Below are 20,788 nucleotides of genomic sequence, written 5' to 3' on the forward strand. Positions count from 1 at the left end.
TACATTCTTCTCTATCTTTAAGATCATCTTGGCCGAACCAATTGACCATACTAGTTAATTTACTCTTAAGTATGGTTCTTTTTTCAACCAAATTATTAATATAAGACATTTTGAACAACAAAAAAATCAAGGAAATATATAGATAAATAAAAATTCTAAAATTGACTTATCACTCTCCAAAACTGCTTGCACTAGAACCAAAATGGATTCAGGGCAGGAACGATTCTTGATATATGCAATCGATGGATGATTGCGATACGTTGTAGGCAGTGACCTCTTCTTTCAAAGGACTTCACCATGCTTTGCGCATGCGTTGTTTAAGTTAACCTCTAAGTTAACGAATATGTCCGCTTCAGGCACTTGGGTTTTTTGATACTTCAATTGTGGAATTGTCAATGAGGTTGATAATTTCTTCAGGGATATCTCCAATTTATATCCGGCTCGAAGGATCAAACTATGTAGATATAAGATGTAGAACATCCATACATAAATTGGACTGTAAGGTACTGGGTTATGAAGTTCGAAGGACCATGAAATTTTCCACACTATTCATTGAAGTAGGTTTATATATACAATTACACAATTGTAAACTTTACAAGATAACTTAACTATTTATCGAAAACTATGAATCAGTTCCACGCACTTATCCAATAACAATTTACCGACTTGGGTACTAACGAAGATTTTGGTGACTGAGACCGACGACCGACTCTAGGGTCTTTTCTAACCACGTGGTGACAAGGCCAATATTTAACTAACTTGAAATGTGCAAGCTGAACACTGTGTCTCAAAAGAAGAGAGCAACGACGAACTATACTATACTGTACTTGACTTGTACTTAGTAGACTGTGTGTTGAATATACTGAACTTACTGTTCGATCTATTACCCCACCTCGACCTTTTTGTCGAACCATAGAAAAAGGTTAAGAACATAGAAGTGCTACAGATAAAACGGACATAGTTAAAATATCATTATAGCAAGCCGTCATTATAAGGACGACTGCGCGCAGCGCACTCATAAAGTGCGCGGAATTATCTATAACTAACTTCAGGGGTGAATCTTCGGACAATGGCGGAGCTCAGTTCTATGAACTCTGATCAAAACTTAACAAACCCAGTGACCTTATAGCGATTAAGCGCCCTCTCTCTCGGAATTTTGATAACGTCAGTCAACCAGGGTGTACTTTTCTTAGTCACCCGCATTCTCCTCATTAAAGCATGTCGGTTGAACAAAGTGATCACCTGGGTGTCAAATAACTGACTTTGTGAATATACGGTACAAATTGGCACAAGATGAGCAGTAAATACCCGAAACGATTTTATACAAAAATTCGAGGAGTGGATCTCCAATTTGACGCACCTGTAAAATATTGGGTATTGTATTTCTTTCATGGTTTTTTCATGCCTAATAAGAATGCATGTATCATTGCTTTTCTTGTTCTGATACCTACTATATTTGCATATTTTTTTTCTGCCAACGCCAATTAAACCTTCAACGTATGTAGAAGTGCTCTGTCTTGTTGAATATAATATTCAGATTATTCATATTGACAGAACATCACAAACATCAACAATACTAGTTTATTGGAACGTCGTAGTATGTAGAAGTGCTCTGTCTTATTGAATATAATATTCAGATTATACATATTGACAGAACATCACAAACACCAACAATACTAATTTATTGGAACGTCGTAGTTATTATTGTAGCAATCATATCCATCGGTACCTATTATTTTTACCCCGGCAAAAAAATGTAAATGTAGCTATAACTCCAAAATGATGACCTTTAAATATTACATGAAAAAAAGTCAGTATTCTCTAGGGATTATTATTTCTATAAAAAAGGAAGATCTGAGAACAATGTGAATACCATCATAATATCGGTTATATCATTAGATCCTTGCTCACCAAAATATCGTTCGATCCGATTCCGAGGTAATTTAGACATTCCATACTGAAAATTCACTCTAAGTTGCAGACAATGCACACGCAAGTGGAAATTATCTAACATACTGGCAAGCGTTTCACGCTGTAAGTCATAATTTGAAAATAAGCAGCTCACAGATTATAGAATATTGAATTTCTGGACTTCCTTGAGCTACGGAGTATCTTGTCGAAATAGAAAGCAATAGTTGTAATGAAAACAACCGTCATATAAACTGCTAATAATTCAAATTTAATAGGAAATACCTGAATTTCAAATTTGGGGAATGCCAAAAGGAATTCAGGTAATGAAAAGAGAAGAAGTAAAGAGCAACAGAATTTGTTATGCAATGTTGTCTTCAATCACATGTTTCTTACCTTCAGTAGGTACCATCTTCGATCTCACTAAATCAGCTTTGTTTGCCACAAGAATAACAGCTTTTGTACTAATAGTTTCCAAAGTCCATAATATCTGAAGAATGTTCTCTGCAGAGTTGAGAGAAGACCTATCAGCACTGGAAAATACTACGCAGTAGGCATGAGGATCCGTATATTTGTTGATGCATTGACCTGGCTGTTAAAAAAATATCAGTTATAAATGAGATTACATATTGAAAGGTGAAAAATGAAATAATTAGGTACGTAAAATATGAGTGAAATATAATTATTGTTGGATTCTTTGATCACTTGCAAGTCAAAAGAGGAATGAGCGATTATGGATCGATAAGAGTTTAATTTGGTTTGATATGGAAATCAATTCACACCAATTATACTAGGAAAAAATTTTTGAATTATTTTAATTTTAAGATTATAATTTTTTTTTTCATGCACACTCATTTGTGGGTTTCTGAGAGTTGATGTTGTAAACTCTATCTTCCATTATACTTCCTGCTGACTATACATTAATCTCGCTGACGTCGTAAATCTATTTGGTAATTTAGACAAACATAATATTATCAAGGTAATAAAAGAAAAATGGAATAAAATAAAAAATCATACACAGATTAATATGGAGCTCTTTCTGGAAATTGTATCATTTTTATTGAAAAATAACTATTGTACTAATAAGGGAGAATTTTTCCAGCAGATATTCGGATGCGCGATGGGTTCTAAACTCAGCCCAATTTTAGCACAATATGTTATGGATCACCTAATTGAATCATGTGAGAAAAAAATACCATACAAAATATTATTACTGAAGAAATTTGTTGACGACTTATTCATGGCTATACCGAAAAATGAAATAGCAAACATAATGTGGAGGTGAAAGAATTAAACTTTGAGGACAAAAAAGGAAAAAAAAAATTCTTAGTGAAAGTACCATTTGAGAAAAAGGATGAACTATATAACCCACAGTTCTGTCCAGACAATGTGAGGATAGAAAAATTTAAGATGCATCTTTACAAAAAAAGATGTACAGAAAATTCTTTTTTATAGAAAACCATAACCAAAACTATGGGAAAACATTTCAAGGAAAAAAAAACAAGAAAAAACAAATCAGAAAACATCACATTATGCCTTTCAGAAACCAACGGAACCATCTTTTGATGTTATCCATCAGAATGTACAGTCAATAGGAAATGCAGTAGACCAATTGGAAATGTTCCTTCAAGACCACTAAGAATGCAAGGTGCTATGCTTGAGTGAACATTAGAAAACAGAAGAACAACTGATGAAATACCCTCTAGTAAATAACGACCTTGTAAGCTCTTTCTGCAGAGGAGAAAATAGTCATGGTGGATGCGCCATATATGTAAGAACTTGAAGAACTTCCAGAATATGGTGAACATTGATCGGATGTCAGAAATGGGGCACGTTGAATGTTCTGCAATGAGAGGTAAGGTAAATAATGAAAATACCTTAATAATAAGCATCTACAGGCCTCCAAGAGGTAGCATTGATATTTTTTTCGAAAAAATTGATAAAATTTTGAACACTTTGCAACCTGAAAAAGGAATAATTTATCTTGTCGGAGATTTCAATATTGATCTATTAGCATCAAATAAGAATCAAACAGAATTCATTAATTGATTGACATCCTATAACCTTCAGCAAACAATCTTTGAATATATAAGAATAACACCAACGTCAAAATCATGTATAGATAATATCTTCACGAACTGTAACCAGAACAACTATACAGTGCAAGTTATTAACTCTCAAATTTCAGACCATAGTGCGCAAAAAATAAATATATGTGAAAATGAAGAAGACAAATACTACATGTACAGAAGGCAATTCACATCCCACAACAGGAGGTTATTCAAAGAAAGGTTAGCACGTTGTTGCTGGAATGAGATATTTACCATAAAAAAAGAAGATGTAATCCGCTAGTGGATGACATGCTACTCAATGTTCCTCAAAATATTCAATGAGACATTCCCCAGAAAAAAATCAATCAAGAATAAGAAAGAAAAACTATGTCAACAAAAATCATACAGAAATCGTGAGTATAAAAAGTAAACTAGAGATCTTGTTTGTACTAAGTATGAGAGAAAACCGATTTAAAGCACAATATAATCAAACAAAAAAAGGATATAATCAGATATTGATGAGACATAAAAGGGAAAAGCTTGAGACAATGATATCAAGTTCTGATAATAAAAAACAAAACAGTTTGGACTATTGTGAATTCTGTCAAGGGTAAAGTTTTAAGTGAGCCTCCAACAACAAACAGTCCTATAAGTATTGCAAATGATTTTAATCAATACTTCATAAATGCTGCTCGAAGTACAGAAGGAAGTTATAAAATGAAAAAATTATACCCCCCAAAGAAATGACAAATCCATGTTTTGCCATCCAATAACCCAAGCAGAACTTATAAATCTAACAAAAAAGTTGAAAAACAAAAACAGCAGTGGTGATAATGACATTCCAACAAGTCTAGTAAAGGACTCAATTGATGAAATAATAGAGCCTTCAACATACATATTGAACAACTCGATTAAGTATGGTGTATTCCCCGTAAGCCTAAAACTTGCATTAATAGAATCAATTTTTAAGAAAGGAAATAGGGAGTCTCTTGAGAACCATAGACCAATAAGTCTCCTGTCATCTTTTTCGAAAATATTTGAAATAATGATGGCAGAAAGACTAATGCAATTTCTTGAAAAATGCAACATCATAAATAAGAACCAACATGGATTCATCAAAGCCAAATCGACAAATACAGCCATTTTCCACTTCATCAGAAAAATAGTGGAAACTCTCGAAGAAAAAGCTAACATCCTTGGTATATTTCTAGACCTCTCATAGGCATATGACAGCGTCGATCACGAGATCCTGCTGGAAATATTGAAACAATACGGAGTTAGAGGACAGCTACTGAATGGTTCAGGTCAGGTCTGAAGAAGCATTAAAAAAATGCGAAAGCTTGGCACAGAATAAAGAGTTCATCTGTTTATTTATTCCTCCAAACATTGAGTCGATAAACCCTTATCTCATTGATCTATATATATATATATATTTTTTTTTTTTTTTGTTCAACCACCACTCAGGGTTCCTCCAGAGGGACCGGGTCCATTCGACCAAGGTCACTCTAGCCAGCTGTCAAGAACATTCTAACGATCCTTGTGGTCCAGAGTATCACCTCCTTCTGGGCCTCGCTGATCAAGTTCTCCTCTAACTCAAGCAGTCTGGTGTTTTCTGCCAGGTGGCTCTCAACTAATCCATTAGTAGTGATTATCAGTGGCAAGATCGTGATCATATCGAGCTTATAGATCTCCTTCATTTCGAAAGCCAAGTCGTGGTATTTGGTTAGTTTTTCAGCGTACGCCCGACTTATATTGTCATCTGCCGGAACAGTTACGTCAATGATGGTGACTCTATTCTTGGTTTATATATATATATATATATATATATATATATATATATATATATATATATATATATATATAAATAAATATATATATATATTTTTTTTCTTTCACACATTTGTGGTTTTTCAGAGTTACCCGGGCGTCAATGCGCCAAGAGCAACTCCTAATGAGGGTATATTATTTTGCGTATGATATTGACTGTCCCCAGTATGACAGCTTTCTGCATCCATGTGATCGTATTTTGGGGCAAGTTCAATTCTTTTAAATGTTGGATGGTCTTTCGGTGGACGAGACCGTTGGCACTTATGACAAGAGGCATTAACGTTACGCGTCTCAGCCTCCACAAATCTTTCATTTGTTGTGAAAGTGCCTCGTATTTGGATATTTTCTCCGCGTACGATTTTGCCAGATTATGGTCTAGGGGCACAACAAAATCGATGATGGTGGCGGTTTTGTTTTGTTTATCCCACAACACCATGTCTGGACGGTTGTGTTCCACCCCTATGTCAGTTATGACCGTTAGGTCCCAGTAGACCTTACACTGCTCGTCCTCTAATATGGTTTGCGGGGTGTATATATGGTGCGGTATGAAGTGTTGAATAAGTTGTTTTTGAAGGCCTAGTAGTTGGTGCACGACCTTACCCATGTTGTTGTGTCGGTTTAGATATTTAGTGCCCGCGATTGATTATATATATATATATATATATATATATATATATATATATATATATATATATATAAAAAGGACTAATAATGTTTTCCAGAGAGAATTTTACCACTGTAAGAGGTACCTAAGTCAACATCAAGAATTGCTTGTGTTACGGGCTGATAAAGGCAATGTTACGGTATTGATGGATAAGGATCAGTACATAGAGCTCTCCAACACAATTTTGCTCAATGAACAATATTACCAACTTCTTCCTAACAGAGATCCAACCATTACAATACAAGGTAAATGTAATGCATTGATTAAGCGATGGGTCAGTGGGGGCCACATAACACAAGTACAAGGTAAATTACTGTACATTTATAATTCAGTTCCCGCTAGATTCTACGGTTTACCAAAAATCCACAAACCCATTCTTGCCTTGAGACCAATAATATCATCTGTCAACACCCCCACTTCCAAACTGTCAGTTTTTGTTTTAGACATCCTGTCTAAATATCTTTCTTCCACCAGAAGTAGATATTTTATTGAAGATTCCTTTGCTTTTGCCCAATGTGTGAATGGTTTCCAGTTACCTGTTGATTATGTCCTGATCAGCCTGGACGTTGTATCTCTTTTCACCAACATTCCTGTAGAGTTGGCAGTCTCAGCTGTTGAGAACAAGTGGGATACTATCAAAAACCACACTAGTCTACCAAAAGAAGAATTCATATATGCCATTAAGTTCCTGTTTTCTTCTAACTATTTTCTTTTTAATGGTAGGTTCTTCAAACAGGTGCTCGGTTCCCCTATGGGTTCCAACTTCAGTCCGTCCATTGCTGAAGTAGTAATGGATTTCCTTCTGGACTGCATTCTTGTTAGCATTCCTTTTCACATTCCTTTCATCAAGAAATATGTTGATGATCTAATATGTGCTGTACCTAAAGACCAGGTTGCTTTCGTTCTAAACAGGTTCAACAGTGAACATGAAAGTATACAGTTTACGTTGGAGGAAGAAACAGCGAGTGGTGTCCCATTCCTGGATACAAGGGTGATTCGAACACCGGAAAATAGGCTGATTCTGGATTGGTACCGAAAGCCAACAAGTTCAGGGAGATACTTACACTATTTTTCCAATCATCCACATGGACAAAAGGTAAACATGATTTTAGGATTGAAGAATCGCATCGAAAAAGTTGCCCATCCAAGTCTAAGGCAGCAGAATCTGAGGTTATTGTTACAATTGATGCTAGAGAATGGATACCCAAAGAGGTTGTTGTCCAGATTGATATACAATACCACTCCTTCGAGACAGCCAACGAATGGAGAGAGGGGCGCATCCACCACTGTGGACACTGAGAACGTAGATAAAATTCTTTACTCTTCTATTCCCCTAATAAATAGTATGACTAATGCATTAATTAACCTCCTAAAGACCACACAAATTAAATTGATTCCGAAATCTTATTTTAAAATTGACAGACTATACAGTCGAGTGAAAGATAGGATGACTGTTGATAATATGAGTGGTGTGGTGTATTGTATTCCATGTTCAATATGTAGTGAGGTGTATATTGGTCAGACATCTCAGCTTTTGAAGAGAAGGATTGCTCAACACAAGAGCGACATCAAGAATCCAAATAAGATTTGTGCCCTAGCAGACCATACCCGGGACAAAGATCACCCAATGGATTATGATTCCACCAAAATTCTTGAATGTGCAGTTAGTGGAAAGAAAAGATGTTTCTTAGAGATGTACCATATTAAACGACACACTTGTTCTATGAATTACAGAAGGGATGTAAACAATATTAGCTCCATCTATACTTATTTGATTCATTATGACCAGTTTGGTGGCAGAGAATTGGACGGATCAAATAGAATGAATATTTTCACAAGTTCTACAGTCGGGATAACGTAATAATGAAATCTGTGTTCCGGACTATTTCTGTGAGAGGGGATTGGATTCGGTTCATGGAGTCTTTCAATAATCGCATTTGTTCTGAGTTCGGTGAGAGTGAATTACTGCGACCAAGTGTGATTTAATGCTATTCTATGTTTCAATTGTCATGGGCGTGTATTCTGTGGCAAGTCTGGTTGACAACATTTTTGACAACCTCTCATTTTGTTGATTTTTCTGTTTACCTTATTTACATATGATAATTGATTTCTACTCTTGTGCTAACGAAATATCAGATCTTTTTTCGCTAAATTTGTTGATGTTCTTGTTCATTGCTTTCTTGAGAGCTATTGATTTGTGTTCAAATAAGATCTTTACAACTCTGTATTTCGGTATGTACTATTTTTACATGTTTTGTGATTGCCATGTTTTTGACTGTTTTCTATTGCTATTGTAGAGTCCTGAAGAAGGTCCCCATCGGGATCGAAACGTCGACTAAATGAAATAAAGAAGAGTGAAATTATAACACTTATCAATTTTCCCACACCCCTTATCATACTTATAACTATTGTTGTATATTGGGAATTAAAATTGTTGATATATATATATATATATATATATATATATATATATATATATATATATATATATATATATATATATATATATATATATATATATATATAAATATATATATATATATATATATATATATATATATATATTTATACTGCTATCTTCAGAGCATACATTGACAATTTACCGCCTACCAAGCGTCCGGTGCCTACCAAGCGTCCATATATGGACGCTTGGAAGTCTGCTTATGTTAAACCATTCCTAGTAGTCCTACGATCTCGTACACAAAAATTTTTGGGGACGCTCAGAAGATAGTGGGACGTAAATTTCAATATTCAACTAGTATATTATGGTTCAGCGTGTCCGCCGCTTGGGGCGCTCACTACAACTTATGTATATTCCTCCACAGTATATACTGCTTTCACCTTACCGATTTCTGGGCGTCCTCGATGTCGAGGCAAACTGGCAACGCTGGTTTCTCGTGATTATTCATAATATTTCCCAAGTAGAGCGTTACCCCTGTTTTGATTGTTATGAATCATCACTTTTCTCGATAGCGGCGATTTTGTTCAATTCAGGGAAAGTTCGCGCTTCCATAAAGACATCTGTTCGGATGAAATATTGATTTAGTGAATGTGCTCAATCTGTATATAGTTTCTGGAATCCAGATCTGTATCAGTTGTAATAATATTATATTTGAATTTAGGCTGGTCAATATAGTAAACAATTCTAGAAAAGCACTGACGTGAAGTCAGGAACTTTCGCGCGCATGTTAATATTCGTGTGGGATTGTTCTGAAGAAGCGGTCATCATGCAACTCGGCACAAAATTCTGTACTAGCAATTTTCAACTAGTAACTAAGTTTTTTCATGATAGGATTTTGAGTTTGAATCTTTAAAGGCTCCTCCTCAATATCTCGGAAACTACTCATGTGATCGAATTTAAACTTGTACTTACTTGTAGAATACTGGCGCCCAAAATTTTGTTGAGGTCGTATTGTTACTGAAATCTTGAAAGAATATTTTTCGAAAATATTTTTAATAATTTTTTTTCATCAGAAGCTACCAATCAGATTTCAGTGCATTTTTGCACACGCATTATTGTCAATATTTCACAATAGTGTACAAAATTTCAGTTTGTTCCGTTTTCAACTATCGGAGATATTGAGAAAAAAATTGTCAAAGGTCGCGTTTTTCTTAGGTTTCGTTCTTATTTCCAGAATAAGTCAAGAAATACTGATTCGATAATATCCAAAATGCGCAATTAGTAGAATACCGACGCACTTGCTCTTGCAACGATTTGTTAGAATCTTAATGTTCGTAAATTCAGAAAAAAACTATTTTCCTGACTTTTGTTGAAAAATTTTTTTTCGGTGTCTGTACATCATATTTCTATGAAAATCTGCATGGACCTTGAAGTTAATATTCAACAACAGTGGTGCAAATTTAAGTTAGATCTGATTTCAGTTTTAATAGAAAGTGGGAAAATTACATGTTTTTTTCTCGGTATTGTTTGTTATTCACGGAATAATTCGGATCCAATAATGACAACATGTTCATTAATTGCAGAATACGAACGCACAATGGCCTACAAAGTTAAGTTGGTATCGTTTTCTCAGTATATAAAAAAAAATATATAAAAGAACTGACGTGAAGTCAGGAGCTTTTGCGCGCATGATAGAATTCCTTGGTGATTGTTTCGATGACACGATCATCAGGAAAATTTGAACAGAATTGTGTATTAGCATTTGCTAACTAAAGTCCAAGTTTCGTCATCATCGGATTGGTATAATTTGATTTATTTCGGAAATAACAACAAAATCGAGAAATAAACAAGAAATTCGACATACTTTTGCCGTGAATCTCCGGAAAATGGAATCGAATCTGACTGAAATTTGGCACACTGATGGAGAATATTAATCTCAAGGTTTGTGTGGAATATTGTTTGAATCTGATGAATAGATTCTCGAAAAAAAATTTTTTACATCAAAAATTGGGAAAATTTTCCATAATTTTTTTTTGGTGTACTAACTCCACGATATCGACGAATTTCTGTGAGCTAATGCACGTTAGTAATTCCTTCAGATTTATATTTCTGGAGTAATTTCAGAAATAATGACCTTATTAAGGAAAATATCACAAAATTCGACTTATTCTTTTTGCAATGTCTCCCAAAATTAAAATCGGATAAAATTAAAATTATGTGTACTGTTGAAAATATTGATATCAAAACAAATATTTGATTGATTCGGTCTTCACTTGATGGAAATTCATTTTAAATAAATAATAATACAATGCTGATTTCCACAAAATTAATCAATCAAAACATGTGCAAACACTAATTGGAAATCTGATGACTCCTTTTTGAAAAAAAAAATTTTTTCAAAAAAATTGCGAAAATTCTCGAAAAACAAATTTTTATAAATTTACCAAACATACGATCTCATTGAAAAATTTTAAAAGTTGCGTGTCAGTACTCCCCATTCACGTACTAAGTTTGAATACGATCGCACATTTAGTTCCTAATATATTAATAACATAACCTCAAAATTTCAAATGATTCAAAACTCCGAAACCGCTCGACCGATGTAGCTGGTTAATGAACTCAACCGTCGCATTCTGATGCGCAAACTATTCCGAAAATCTAGATAGATGTCTTCGTTTTCCCGCAATCGTGACAACGGACGGAAGGTCGGCTGACCGGACAGAATTCATTTTAAAGACGGATTCTTCATCAGTGAGTCCAACCTAGCCGTTTGAGACCATTTTAGCGAAAAAATTTCAAAAAGACAGACATCGTGACAAAACGATAGCACGCTGTTTCCCTAGAACATGCTCGCAAAAACGCGAAATTTGACATGTTTTTCCCTTTATCTCCTGAACTTAAAATCCAATCAAATTGAAATGCAGCTCACTGTTGAAGAATACGGAGCTTAGGTTCCCTAAAGTATTTCATTGGAATCTGAAGAATGGCAATTTTTTTTCAACAAAAATATGGAAAAATTTCTGAAAATATTTTTTTAAGAAGTCACTAACCAAACGATACCAACAAAATTTAGCGAGCAACCTGCGCGTTGATATTCTGAATCTAACCTCCTAATTTAATCATCATCGGGTATGAAATTCTCTAAAATGATTTGATTTTGACTTTACTAAATAATAAGATCAATACAATATTTTGCAAGTGGATATTCTTCAACCAATTGTCCAGTTCGGTTACAACAGGATCAATATTTTTGGGTAATCTCGGAGATAACAACGAAACCGAGGAACAAATTCTAGAAAAGCACTGACGTGAAATTATCGCTTGCGAACAAAAGATTAACTCTTCTTGCATTTTTTGCGCGCATGTTCAAGGGGAACAGCGTGCTATCATTTCGTCACAATGTCAGTCTTTTCGAATTTCCTCGCGAAAATGGTTTTAAACCACTGAGTTCGACTCACTGATGAAGAATCCGTTGTCAAAATCGATTCTGTCCGGCCGACCGTCCGTAGGCACGATTACGGAAAAACGCAGGTAGAAATCAATCTGAAATTTTTTGGAGAAGGTTCCGAGTCAAAATGCCGCGGCTATGTTCGATATCCAGCCAAATCGGTCGAGCGGTTTCGGAGTTATAGTCATTTGAATTTTTGAGGTTATGTGATTAATATCGCATGAACTAATGGTGCGATCACCTTCGAACTTGGTACATTAATGGAGAGTACTGACGCGCAATTTTTCTGATTTTTTTCAATGAGATCGAATTCTTGGAAATTTAAAAAAATATATTTGGAAAATTTTTGCAATTTGTTTTGAAAAAATTTTTTTTTCGAAAAGTACTCATCAGATTTCTGATTTATTTTTGCACGTGTTTTGACGTCGACATTTTCCAAGAGTAAACATAATTTCAATTTTACTCGATTTCAATGTTGGGAGATATTGCGAAAAGAATATGTCAAATTTCGTTATTTTTTATTTTTTTCGTTTTATTTTTTATTTCTGGAATAACTCAAGAGATGTTAATCTGATCATAATGAAACTTGAATGTCAAATGTGAGTGCATAAGCTAGTAGTTGATATAATACCGTTTCTAGACCAGAAAGTGAGCTGTAGTTCCCGCCGTTTACCCGCGCTTGATTGAAATTCTTCACGATACCATTCAGATGGAATTTTTCTAGGTGCTGTTGGAAAAAAAAAATTTGGAAAGCACTGACGTGAAGTCATCAGCTTTTGCGCGCATGTTCACTTGGTGGTCTGTTTTGAACATGCGCGCAAAAGCTGATGACTTCACGTCAATGATTTTCCAATTTTCTTTTAATTTACTATTGATACGATACCGACAAAATTTCGCGACCAAATGCGTGTAAGTGATTCGCATTTAACCATTAAGTGTTATCGTGATCGGATTCATATTTGTTGAGTTATTTCAGAAATAATAACCGTACCAAGGAAAAATATCACAATATTTTACATATTTTTTCTCCCTATATCTCCGAAACTTGAAAACTTGAAAAATGCTGAAATTTCAGCATCAAAACATGTGCTAGAACTCATTGGAAATCTGATAATTTTTTTTTCATTAACTATCGATACTATCTCGAAAAAATTCGGCCCGAAGTTGCACGTTGGTACCCACCAAGTTTGAGTGCGATTGCATTATAATTCCCTGAGATATTGGCTTTAACTCAAAAATTCAAATGACCATAACTTCTAAACCCCTCGAGCGATTCGGCCCATCAACGAACCTGGCCGAACGAAATTTCATGTCGATACCTCTTTTCGTTTTCAAGTTATCGTGGAAACGAGACCATTTTCGCTCGAAAATTCGAAAATTATAGACAGTGGGGCAAACGATAGCACGCTGTTCCGCTAAAATATGCGCGCAAAATCGAATTTCATTGGAATCTGAAGAAAAGGAAATGTTTTTCAACGAAAATAAGGAACATTTTAGAAACCTTTTTTTTCAAGAATTCACTAACCAAATGGTGCCAACAAAATTTTGTGAGAAATTGCGTTCGTACAAAATTTTGTGAGGATCTTGATATTATATTCTTCAGTGGTTCAATGATTTGTGTCAGTAAATGTCGATGTTAGGATGATACTAACTGACCCGCCCCCTTTTGGCACGGAGACATAAAGAATCGAGGAATTACGTCTAATTTTCCATCTCTTTTTTCAATTTGATATGATAGTTCAATGAAACCTCATCGAATTATTTCATTCCGATTATATATCAGTTTTTCAAAATTTCAAGAAAAAAAAAACTCATACATACGCACTACCAAACATAGGTTGTGAAATATTCAAAGAGTTATACAGAAAAAACAAAACCAGGAGCTTCTAAGCCATTTCCTCACGAGGTTCTGTAAAATGATTAACGCCGTAATTTTTTAACCAAGTAGCAGATTTCAATCCGGACAAATCGAAATTACAATTTCGAATGGATATATCTACGGAATCAAGTAATCTCAAATCCTGCTCTACAAATATCGAGTCTCTAAGTCTTTTCTTTCAGAAGTTATTGTATTTACGGTCGACCTATCGGAAACTGATAGTTATTGCAATAACTTACGAAAGAAACATTTTAGAATCTCGAAAGATGAATTCGTAAGAGGGCGAACTCCATCCAATGATAGCGCAGATATACAAAAATCAGAAATTCTAGAAGAGCACTGACGTAAATCAAGGGGCTGATTTCAGGTTGAGTTATATAAAATTCAAATAGTCGAATCTATTCGACAGTTAGTTTTTGTTCGGAGGTTGAAGAACGTTGACATTCTCACTCAAATTCAGGAAGCCATGATTCCTGCAAACGATTTAGTGATTTGTCTCGCTGTTTTGTGATCACGTTCTGTTTGGCATTAAGAATTTGCTAAATGACAAATAGAAATCTCAGAATTATACGAAATACGGAGAGACGAAAACGAATCAGGAAATAATGAATGCATACATAAATTCTTTTCTTTTCGATATGTACCATCGTATATTGGCAACGGATCATGTTTAAAGAGTATTCTGAAATATATTTTAAAATTTTTCCACCGACGTCCACATACTTCTCTTAATTCACGGATTGAAAAAAAACTACACGTTTCTCTTTTCCGCCCTATGTTGGACAGCAATCCGAATTTTTATCATGCATCTTTGTATCCACATAGTTGCATTTCTCTGTTCTTGTCTAAGTATCTGGGATGAACCCTTAAAATACAAACAACACACGGTCCAAAAGTTTTTATTTATGACCTTCTGTGGTTTGAGAACTCATCAAATCAGAGGTTTCAATTTTCTTTTTACTTGAAATACCTCTAAAGATGAGATTTCATAGAACTCATTTTACAGATGCCCGCCATATAGACACAAAATTTCAACACCATGTGACAAACAGGTTCTGAAATATCCAAGTTTTGAAAATTCGTTTCATATTATATTCCACTCCAATCCCCATTTATTAATATCAAGGCTAAGCCTAGCGAGGTCAACGCTTGAAGCAAAAGTTTCAAACGCCGAACTCGGTCGAGATTCATTTATTGGAACGCTGCGCTGTTGTGATTTTTTTCTACGATTAATGACGCATGAATGATCGTAAATCAGTCGGCAGAGTCTGTTCTTGTTTGTTTCTAGAGAAGCCTCGGTCTTGCCGAAAGTGCCCTAACTGGCAACATAGCCTGGACGCTTAGTAATCGGCAAGGTGAAAGTTTTGTTGTATATTTTGGACGCTCTAGGAAGGTTTCTTGAAATGACGCTCGGAAATCGTTAGAATGAGAGTTGATAAAATAGATATTGACCAAAGTAAGTTTGCGGACATCTAACGACCTCTTCTGTTCAGTGATGAAAAGTATATATTCGATAAGTTAGGGATTGTGCGAGAAATTCGCCACGGACGCTCAGAGACTGTTTTTCGAATGGACGCTTTGAAGATAACGGGATGTATATATATATATATATATATATATATATATATATATATATATATATATATATATATATATGTGAACTATTGATAAGGGTCAAACGACTCGATTATTTTGGAGAATGAAAGAAAACTCTTTATTCCTTGACAAGCTTTCGAATTTATTTAATTCTTCTTCAGGGCTTCTGAAATACAATACAAATCCTTCACATATTCAGTTTAACAATAACTTCGTTAATAATTCACTTACAGAATGTGAGGTTATGTTTAGGAAACTTGCAAAACTACAAAACATTTGTCTTAATTCAATTCACATTGATCCTTTGGACATTAAAACGACAATAATTTTCTTCAATTTGAAACGTCAACAAAATAAAAACATTTTTTTCACAACCAAAATATATTACTTAAAATATTCAATTTATTTATTTTTTCTCCTTTGTGTCAACTGGCTAGATAGGTATATTGTTTTGTTTGTTTTTGACACTTTCGTAATCTGCCTTCTTCCTTTCACTCGTCAACTGGACCATCGAAAAAGTATATGTTTTCTTCCGATTTTTCTAACAAATATCCATATATAGCACTCAACTTATTTGTGTCTGTTTTTTTGTTAATAATATTTTCCTGTTTATTTATCTCTATCATTTCCAATATCAACCTTTTTTTGTAATTTTTTTCCGTTTTTAACACCTTTGCTTCTTCGAAATTTATTTTATGATTTAAATTGAATGCATGGGTTGCTAGTGCGCATCTATCCGGATGTTTTGCAATATCTGATTTGTGTAATGCCAATCTGCTTTTCAACCATTGAGATGTATGTCCTATGTATATTTTTTCGCAATCTTCACATTTTACTTCATAGACTACGTTGCTTTTTAATAGTGTTTGAATAGGATCTTTTAATTTTGTATATAAATTGCCCACAGTTTTTTTATTATAAATAGCAATTTTCACTTTTTCATGTTTAAATATATTTATTAGTTTTTTTGTTAATCCATGTATATTTGGGTATGATGCATAATGAATTTCCTCTGTTACTTCCTCGCTTCTTATTAGTTGTGGTGCTTCTGTGGTGTCACTTGCATACAATAATTTCTTCAACATTCCATAGGGATATCCGTTCTGTCTTAGTATCTCCAATAAATTTTGTATTCCCTCCTGTATGTAAGACTCATGACATATTCTTCTTATTCTATTTTTCATTTGTTTTATCATGTTAATTTTTATATTTATGTTATGGTCTGAATTATAATGGATCATTTTGTTTGAGTGGGTTTCTTTTCTATGCCATTTTAACTTTATAACATCATCTTGTCTTTGTACTTTTGTGTCTAAGAAAGGTACACATTGTTCCAAGTTTTCTACTTCCAAAGTGAATTGTAAGTTTTTGGAATAAGAGTTAAAACACTTCAACGTAGTCTGTATATGTGTTTTTGGTACAGTCAATAATAAGTCGTCTACGAATTTTTTTAAAATGGGTATATTAAATGGTAACTTTTCCACACATGATTTTACCAAGTGATCCATGACATATTGGGCTAGTCTTGGACTTAGTTTAGAACCCATAGCACATCCAAATATTTGAAGGTAATATTTTTCTTTGAACACGCAGTAGTTGTTATTCAATATAAACAAAATAATTTCCATAAACAGCTCCATATTGATGTTTGTATGTTCTTTAATTATGTCCCATTTTTGTTTCAGGACTTCAATAATGTCATTTTTGTCCAGATTACCGAATAAATTTATGAAGTCTAGGGAGATTAGTGTGTAGTTTTCTGGTAATTTGAAATTGTTAACTGTTGTTGCAAAGTGGAATGTATCTTTGACATAATATTGGTTTTCTTCATCATATGCGGTTTTCAAAATGTCAGCAATGAATTTAGATAAGGAATTCATTGGACTATTTATACTTGATATTATTGGCCTCATGGGATAACCATCTTTATGAACTTTTGGATTCCCGTAAATTCTTGGCGCAACAGAGTTGTATGTTTTCATTTGCTTCATTTGTTCTTTTGTTATGTATTTCAGTTCGCCTAGTTTGTCAATATATTTATTACATTTTGTTTGTAATGTCTGTGTGGGATCTCTGGGTAGTCTCTTGAAATCTTTGGATTCTAAAATAGATTGAATTTTTTCATTATACATTTTTTCATTCATTACAACTGTCACTGCACCCTTGTCACTATTCAATATAATTAAATCATTGTTTTCTTTTAAAAACCATTTGGTGTCCTTATACCATTTTTGTATCAGAGAATTTTCTTCTATAGGTCTATGTATATAATTTGTGACTGCATTTGTGACTTTCGCTCTCTGTACATTTTTTCTTCCATCTGGTATTGCTTCTAGGATATATTCTGTATCTGCTATTATGCGATCAATGTTTATATCTTTTTTTGTAGTTGTTACACTGAATTTGGATCCTAATGATAACAGACTTTTGACTGTATTTGGTATTTCTTTGTCAGATAAATTTTTTATCCATCTATCTTGAGTTGTTACGTTCGGAATGCTGGTTGTCTTGAGGTTGTTGATTTTCTTTAAATTTGTCATTTTAATCTTGTGGAACTCTTTGTTGAACGAGCATTTCAGTCGGTCTTGATACTGTATAAGCATATATTCTGGTAAATGTTGTAAACTCTGTCTTATCTGGGTGTTGAGTAATTCCAGTCTTTTTATTTTGTGATTAACCTGACACAGTTCTAGGTTTATTATTTTTTTGCTTGTTGAATCATTGAATTCGCGTATTTTTCGATTCAATCGTTGATTATTATACTCAAATAATCCCATTATACTTTTAACATTTGATGTTATATGTTTTGGTATAAGTCCCTGTCGCTTACACTCCAAAAGAAATATTCGCCTGTTTAGAGCTGCAGCTAATTTCCTGTTGTTTGTACTCCATAATTTCAGTTCCTTCGTTGTTTCAGGACCATAATTGTGAGATATTTCTTCGAAGAAACCCATTTTATTGATTAAACTTCAAACTTATTTTTAAGAGTCTTTAGTGTATAACTGTGAACTATTGATAAGGGTCAAACGACTCGATTATTTTGGAGAATAAAAGAAAACTCTTTATTCCTTGCCAAGCTTTCGAATTTATTTAATTCTTCTTCAGGGCTTCTGAAATACAATACAAATCCTTCACATATTCAGTTTAACAATAACTTCGTTAATAATTCACTTACAGAATGTGAGGTTATGTTTAGGAAACTTGCAAAACTACAAAACATTTGTCTTAATTCAATTCACATTGATCCTTTGGACATTAAAACGACAATAATTTTCTTCAATTTGAAACGTCAACAAAATAAAAACATTTTTTTCACAACCAAAATATATTACTTAAAATATTCAATTTATTTATTTTTTCTCCTTTGTGTCAACTGGCTAGATAGGTATATTGTTTTGTTTGTTTTTGACACTTTCGTAATCTGCCTTCTTCCTTTCACTCGTCAACTGGACCATCGAAAAAGTATATGTTTTCTTCCGATTTTTCTAACAAATATCCATATATAGCACTCAACACTCGTTCAACAAAGAGTTCCACAAGATTAAAATGACAAATTTAAAGAAAATCAACAACCTCAAGACAACCAGCATTCCGAACGTAACAACTCAAGATGAATGGATAAAAAATTTATCTGACAAAGAAATACCAAATACAGTCAAAAGTCTGTTATCATTAGGATCCAAATTCAGTGTAACAACTACAAAAAAAGATATAAACATTGATCGCATAATAGCAGATACAGAATATATCCTAGAAGCAATACCAGATGGAAGAAAAAATGTACAGAGAGCGAAAGTCACAAATGCAGTCACAAATTATATACATAGACCTATAGAAGAAAATTCTCTGATACAAAAATGGTATAAGGACACCAAATGGTTTTTAAAAGAAAACAATGATTTAATTATATTGAATAGTGACAAGGGTGCAGTGACAGTTGTAATGAATGAAAAAATGTATAATGAAAAAATTCAATCTATTTTAGAATCCAAAGATTTCAAGAGACTACCCAGAGATCCCACACAGACATTACAAACAAAATGTAATAAATATATTGACAAACTAGGAGAACTGAAATACATAACAAAAGAACAAATGAAGCAAATGAAAACATACAACTCTGTTGCGCCAAGAATTTACGGGAATCCAAAAGTTCATAAAGATGGTTATCCCATGAGGCCAATAATATCAAGTATAAATAGTCCAATGAATTCCTTATCTAAATTCATTGCTGACATTTTGAAAACCGCATATGATGAAGAAAACCAATATTATGTCAAAGATACATTCCACTTTGCAACAACAGTTAACAATTTCAAATTACCAGAAAACTACACACTAATCTCCCTAGACGTCATAAATTTATTCGGTAATCTGGACAAAAATGACATTATTGAAGTCCTGAAACAAAAATGGGACATAATTAAAGAACATACAAACATCAATATGGAGCTGTTTATGGAAATTATTTTGTTTATATTGAATAACAACTACTGCGTGTTCAAAGAAAAATATTACCTTCAAATATTTGGATGTGCTATGGGTTCTAAACTAAGTCCAAGACTAGCCCAATATGTCATGGATCACTTGGTAAAATCATGTGTGGAAAAGTTACCATTTAATATACCCATTTTAAAAAAATTCGTAGACGACTTATTATTGACTGTACCAAAAACACATATACAGACTACGTTGAAGTGTTTTAACTCTTATTCCAAAAACTTACAATTCACTTTGGAAAAAGAAAACTTGGAACAATGTGTACCTTTCTTAGACACAAAAGTACAAAGACAAGATGATGTTATAAAGTTAAAATGGCATAGAAAAGAAACCCACTCAAACAAAATGATCCATTATAATTCAGACCATAACATAAATATAAAAATTAACATGATAAAACAAATGAAAAATAGAATAAGAAGAATATGTCATGAGTCTTACATACAGGAGGGAATACAAAATTTATTGGAGATATTAAGACAGAACGGATATCCCTATGGAATGTTGAAGAAAT

The 20,788-nt window shown here is 33.6% G+C and overlaps 2 protein-coding genes across 5 annotated transcripts in view; both read right to left on the reverse strand.

Annotated features, from left to right (window-relative positions):
* Positions 1–20,788, reverse strand: part of LOC123673051 — a 928,323-nt gene that overhangs the window by 204,692 nt on the left and 702,843 nt on the right. For all 3 annotated transcript variants that reach the window (XM_045607480.1, XM_045607471.1, XM_045607464.1), the window contains one exon: positions 2,305–2,500. In XM_045607480.1, the coding sequence (XP_045463436.1) occupies positions 2,305–2,500 (196 nt within the window). The remainder of the gene's footprint in view (positions 1–2,304; positions 2,501–20,788) is intronic.
* Positions 15,904–19,282, reverse strand: LOC123673068. Of its 2 annotated transcripts, none has more exons than XR_006746417.1 (2): positions 16,006–19,282; positions 15,904–15,940 (listed from the first exon to the last, which is right to left on the reverse strand). XR_006746417.1 is itself a non-coding variant. In XM_045607495.1 (2 exons), the coding sequence occupies exon 2, from the start codon at positions 18,726–18,728 to the stop codon at positions 16,266–16,268; it is 2,463 nt and encodes an 820-aa protein (XP_045463451.1). In that variant the 5' UTR covers positions 18,729–18,884; positions 18,950–19,282; the 3' UTR covers positions 15,910–16,265. The 2 variants fall into 2 exon arrangements, 1 of the variants encoding a protein (XP_045463451.1); XM_045607495.1 differs by having other exon boundaries at positions 15,910–18,884; positions 18,950–19,282.

This window comes from Harmonia axyridis, chromosome 1 (genome assembly GCF_914767665.1).
Source record: "Harmonia axyridis chromosome 1, icHarAxyr1.1, whole genome shotgun sequence".
In the NCBI taxonomy this organism is placed as follows: Eukaryota; Metazoa; Arthropoda; class Insecta; order Coleoptera; family Coccinellidae; genus Harmonia; species Harmonia axyridis.

Excerpts from the sequence above, each read along its gene's own strand:
- LOC123673068 (XM_045607495.1), bottom strand. The coding sequence starts at position 18,728 with ATGGGTTTCTTCGAAGAAATATCTCACAATTATGGTCCTGAAACAACG.